The following is a 5,354-nucleotide window of genomic DNA, read 5'->3' as shown; positions in this document are numbered from 1 at the left end:
GTTCGCCGCTATCATTGTACAGCGTGTATTGCTGTAGTTCTAGTTCTCATTTTCCCGGCCACAAGTTCGGCCAAATAAACAGTTTCATTCTGCAAACGCCGACTGCTTTCTTCGTCGACGTCACGACCACGTGACAATATATTAACATCACACTGTGTACATTCACACACAGCATTTGCACAGGCATATTATTATGCAAAAAAATGAATATAATGACGGTGGAATGAAAAACAATAAAAGAAGCGACCAAAATGTACAAGCGAATTATATCTGTAAAGCTTTTGTTTATTTTCTCCCATAGAACAAGTACCTATATAAACGGAGCTGCTACTAATGGTGGACTTTCACGATATCGAAGCAGGAAGTCAATTGCGGATTTTTCATTTTCTCCCAAACATTTTTTGGAACACTTTCTCTCGCTTCAACTCGCCGAGCTTACGTAGAGCTGCGTCTTCTTCAGTATCCTCTTCTTTACATTCATCGCTGTCTGTGCACTTGGACCATGGTACATCTTCGTTAGCCTCCTCTTCATCACTGTCATCGAGCAGTTCGTCGCCTGTGTCGATGCACAGATTATGCGAGATGCAACAAGCAAGCATAAACGCATTTAGCCACTTGACAGTCCGCAGCTCCAGATACATAAGCTGGCGGAAGCGTTTCTTCAGGATCCCAAATGAGTTTTCAATCAGCACGCGGGTTGCCGAAAATTTTGCATTGAATTTTTTCTTCTATTTTGTTGGTGCTCTATAATCCCTGTAAGGGGTAAGCAAGAACGGCCTTACAGGGTATGCTGCGTCAGCTAGGATGTGATACCTGCCACCTTGGCATATCCCTGGGATTTTTTTGGCAAGCGAGGACAGGCGAAAGACACGGGAATCGTGTATCTCGCTCGAGCTTCCAACGAGCACGTCACTGAATCGCCTCTTGTTGTCGCACACAGCCTGCAATGTCATTGAGAGGAAGTGGTGTCTGTTGACGTAGGTCGAAGCTATCTTGTTTTCGGGGCACTGGATGAGAATGTAGCAACCTTCTATGCATCCAACAACACCAGGCACACCCGACACCTGCAGAAAAAGGACCAACAGTTCGTCAGTCTATTTTCAAACGTTAAGAGTTAGGTGCACATACTTTCTCGAAATCTCTGGACAGCTTCTCCAGGTCACGGGGAAATGCGAGGACAGTTGGACCTAGCGTACACAGGTAGTCTGCCACTCTTTGCAGTACCCTGTGTACAGTACTTTCAGCCAGGTTGAATCTGTCGGCCACATCCCGCATGCATGTTTTGTTGGCTGCATACCTGCGCAGTAAGGAGATCAGGCGGCACACTTTAGTGCCCAATTTCGCGGGACGAATTTAAGAAGAGGCAGCAATAACAATTACTCACCAAATTACTTACCAAATGAAGGACAAAATGTGCGTCTCCGCAGATTTCGCAGCCTTGCCACCGTGATTGTCTGTCGGGCACATCGGAGAAGACGCGAAGCCTGCTATCAGTTCGGTGGCAACACGCCGAGACAACCTGAAGTGCCTTCGGAACTGCATTTCGCCAGCATAAGTAAAGAGTGTTAAAATGCGAACTTCCGAAAGGGATGCGTTAATTCTTACCTCTTCATCCGAGTACTGGCGGACGACGTCGTCGGCGAATGCTCAACTTTCGGTTTCTTGTGCGGCGGCCGAAACATGACGTCAAAAACGTGTTCGTATACGCCAGCTTCCAAAGCTTCTTCATCGCTTGAGTCCTCACTGGTCGATCCGGAACTAGAGCTCGAATCATCGCTCTCGGCGAGCAGCAAAAGCGCAAGTTGACGCTGCGACGCACCACTCATTTTTCTCCCGAGACGCGACTTGCCTTCTCGGCGCGCGGAGTGCGCGCTTGGACAGCGCGTTGGTCGATCACGAGGTACGCCACGCATTGCGCACGCGCGGGGCGCTTGCGACTTCCGGTTGAATCCGCCGCTTCTCGCGGAGTAGAGAGAGTTGCTCCGTGGAGTGGATTTCGCGGCGGGGCCGCTCCGGATCTGCCAATGAAACATACAGGGAGCACTCTCAATCTGCCAATGGAACAGGCTTGCTCCGAATGGAGCAAAAAAAACGCCAGACCTGCGCTGAAACCGCAGCACAGTCACAGCGAAAGCTGGAAGAGCGGCGTTTCTAGAGCCCGTTAACCTCTCTTGGGGCTACCATACAAGTACACTAGAAAGGTACCCACTACGCCATAAATCACAATTTTTGTGGAGTTGGGAAGCACATACTAAGCCATTATTCGTCATTCCGCGGAGAAGCGAGGCACCAGCTACACGTCTTAAGGCATTATGTGCACTTTGTTGACGCGACGACTGATGACGATGAAGAATTATGGCTCAGCCCTTTGTAATGGGTTGGAATCTTTAAACGGGTCGCCAGTTATGTAATTTGCATTGGGTGACGCCCGGTCGCTATTTCCCTCTCCCGTCATGCTGTATAACATACGTTGACGTGGGAGAGAGACGGGGGCGGGGGGCGAAGAACTTTACTGAGAGCCCGAGGAAATGGATCATGCGCTTATAGGCTTCCTTGGCAACCAATACAGGTGCACTTGCGAGGAACCCACTACGCTATAAATCAGTGTAATTTTACTGAGACCCCGAGGAAGTGGATCATGCGCTTATGGGCTTCCTTGGCAACCAATTCAAGTGCATTTGCGAGGACCCCACTACGCTATAAATCATTGTAATTTTTGAGAAGTAGGGCAGCAGGCACCGTGCCATTTTTCGTCATTCTACGGAGAGCGTTGGTACCTGCTATACGCATGTAAGGCATTATGCGCACTTTGTTGATGCTGGCCCCGCCACGGTGGTCTAGTGGTTATGGCGTTCGGCTGCTGACCCGAAGGTCGCGGGATCAAATCCCGGCCGCGGCGGCTGCATTTTCGACAGAGGCGAAAATGTTTGAGGCCCGTGTACTTAGATTTAGGTGCACGTTAAAGAACCCCAGCTGGTCGAAATTTCCGGAGCCCTCCACTACGGCGTCTCTCATAATCATATCGTGGTTTTGGGACGTTAAACCCCAGATATCATCATCATTTGTTGATGCTGTGCCTGATGACGATGAAGAATTATGGCAGAGTCCTTTGTAATGGGTTGGAAGCATTCAACAACCTACTCGTTGCGCAATTCGCATTGTGTGACGCCTGGTTACAGAATTCGCGTTGTGCGACGCTTGGTGCTTATTTTACTCTTCTACCACGCTATATTGCATATGCTAATGTGGTTCCTTTCCGACATGAAGCCTGTATAGGACCTTTTTGCAAAGCAGTTTCAAGCACCGGCATGGCTCAGAGGTTGAATACTGGGCTCCCACGCAGAGGGCCCAGGTTCGAACCTCGTTCCATCCTGGAGTTTTTTTCTTATTTCGTTTTTTTTCTTATTTCGAGCGATACTGGTTACGGACACCGGCGGCGGCGGCGGACAACTAGGGCGCCAAAAATGGCCGGTGAAATGGTCTCAGAACAGCTTTCGCTTGCAAAACTGCTACCGGAAGTGCTCCGAATCTGCCAATGGAATTCACCAGTGGTTTGCTTTAGTAACTCGGTCGTCCATAAAAAAAAGAAATACTTTTGAAACAACGAAGCTTGGCAAATGTTTCAGCTCCACTAACGTGAAACCTGGGGAGGGGCGAAGCATGCAGCGTGCGGTGGTGTTTCTGCTTCATCGGCCTTGCGTTGGCGTTGTATTTCACGGGTGAGCGCGCGTTCACGCTCCTCGCGAGCTTACAGCTGAGCGTCCATCGCAGAAAGAGCGTTTGTGAAGCCAACGCGCACGGCTCGCTCTCTCTCGCCACACGGCGCGCGCTGATTGGGCTCCGGAGAAACGCTGGTGGGAGAAGCAATCACACTTGCTGAGGCGGTGGCGCCCTCTCTTGCGTTGAACCAGTTGAAGTCATTTAAATGAGAGGCACTATAAATTGCCGCAAGGCAATTTGTAGTGTTTATAGGGCTAACCGCGAGTCGTTAAAGGTGGCCCATTGCTTAAGATGGCTGCTGAAGTACGTGACCGAAGCTTGAAGCGCTGTGAGTTCTGCTGCTGTCGACTTCGTGGTATGGGAAGACAGAAACTACAACGATATCTCCCCAGATGGAAAAACCACGGCTCCAGTAGGGCTGTTGGAATTAGTTGAGCCATCGGTGTAAACGTGTCTGCGGGGAAGGTAGGTTTCGGTCTTTCTTATTACTATGGCTTGGCGCCTAAAGGAGTAGTACTATAGCTATTACTGCGATAGCTATGGTGCCTAAAAATACTATAAGCTACTCTTTAGGCGAAGGTACTCTTAGGGCCGAGCGCCGCAACCACTGCACACCGAGGCTGACGCCAGTAGGCATTCAATCTACTGGTGGAGATCCTCGCCGGGAAATTGTTCGAGGTGCCAGTTTCGACGCAGCGCAATGAAGCCAAAAATAACATGTCATGAGTGAAGCTGCTATTCAGAGAAATATAAACCGTAAACTCAACAAACACGGGAATGTCAAATGGGCTGCATCTTAGAAGCCGGAATGGAAAACACGAAAATTCGTGACATTTCAAGAAAGTTCAGGTGAAGGCTTCTTCACAAAAGGCTGTAAAAACGACGCGCAAAAATCTGAAGTACCGGGCATAACATCATGAGTAAGTGACGTTCGTGGGCGTCGAGAAAAAGCGAGTAGGGTGAACATCCTTCCACAATGCTTCATTTGCAATGTGTGAATGAATAGAATGTAAAATGAATACGCCTTGTAAAAATCGTTGATAGATAAAATTGACTACGACATCGGATCTGCTTGAAGAAGCCCCAACTAAACATGTAGGATAAGCGCTTATGGATATGATGCTATAACCAAGATAGCGTAATGGGTCCAGATACAGCTCGTAAAAATGTGAGCGAATACATCTGCCCAATACAACTACATCGCTCATTTTCGTAATTCACACGAGAAAAATAATGTGCCAGCTCCGAAGAGCGACCGCCAGGAAATAACAAAAATGCCTCCATGACAGAGGTTGTGTACAGCAAGTTAACAAATAATATGCGTATGCACACATTATAAATATCCGTCATTTACACCTTATTGCTGATATTGTGGATATCGTGCGAGTTTTCAGGGGGTAATAAAAAGTTGGAGGACGCTTGTGCTTCGCCATCAAGAGTAGAACCCGATAGTGTAATCGGACCCGGCGTGCATGACATTCTCAACTGCTACTCTTGCTTCGGTTGTCGGTGGATGCCTCAGCCGCGCCGCAAGAAAACGAACGTCTGTGCGCGTAACATTGGCCGTTTTGAACTGTCCTAGAATGCCTACTGCAAGCACAGTTGCGAGGTGCCCATTGAGCCATAATTCTTTT

General features: G+C 48.7%; 1 protein-coding gene and 1 non-coding gene across 2 annotated transcripts; one reads left to right on the top strand and one right to left on the bottom strand.

Moving 5' to 3' along the window:
- Window positions 1-421: 421 nt before the first annotated feature.
- Window positions 422-1,507, bottom strand: LOC125759453 (uncharacterized). Its single transcript, XM_049418252.1, has 4 exons — window positions 1,397-1,507; window positions 1,129-1,297; window positions 783-1,064; window positions 422-556 (listed from the first exon to the last, which is right to left on the bottom strand). The coding sequence occupies exons 1-4, from the start codon at window positions 1,465-1,467 to the stop codon at window positions 422-424; spliced, it is 657 nt and encodes a 218-aa protein (XP_049274209.1). The 5' UTR covers window positions 1,468-1,507.
- Window positions 1,508-2,826: 1,319 nt separating this feature from the next.
- Trnas-gcu (transfer RNA serine (anticodon GCU)) lies at window positions 2,827-2,899 on the top strand. The gene has a single exon. It is a non-coding gene; the product is annotated as a tRNA-Ser (tRNA).
- Window positions 2,900-5,354: the final 2,455 nt, after the last annotated feature.

The sequence above is a fragment of the Rhipicephalus sanguineus genome, chromosome 8 (genome assembly GCF_013339695.2).
Source record: "Rhipicephalus sanguineus isolate Rsan-2018 chromosome 8, BIME_Rsan_1.4, whole genome shotgun sequence".
In the NCBI taxonomy this organism is placed as follows: domain Eukaryota; kingdom Metazoa; phylum Arthropoda; class Arachnida; order Ixodida; family Ixodidae; genus Rhipicephalus; species Rhipicephalus sanguineus.
Note: the sequence above shows the minus strand (reverse complement) of the source record. Positions and strands in the feature narration are given on the sequence as shown.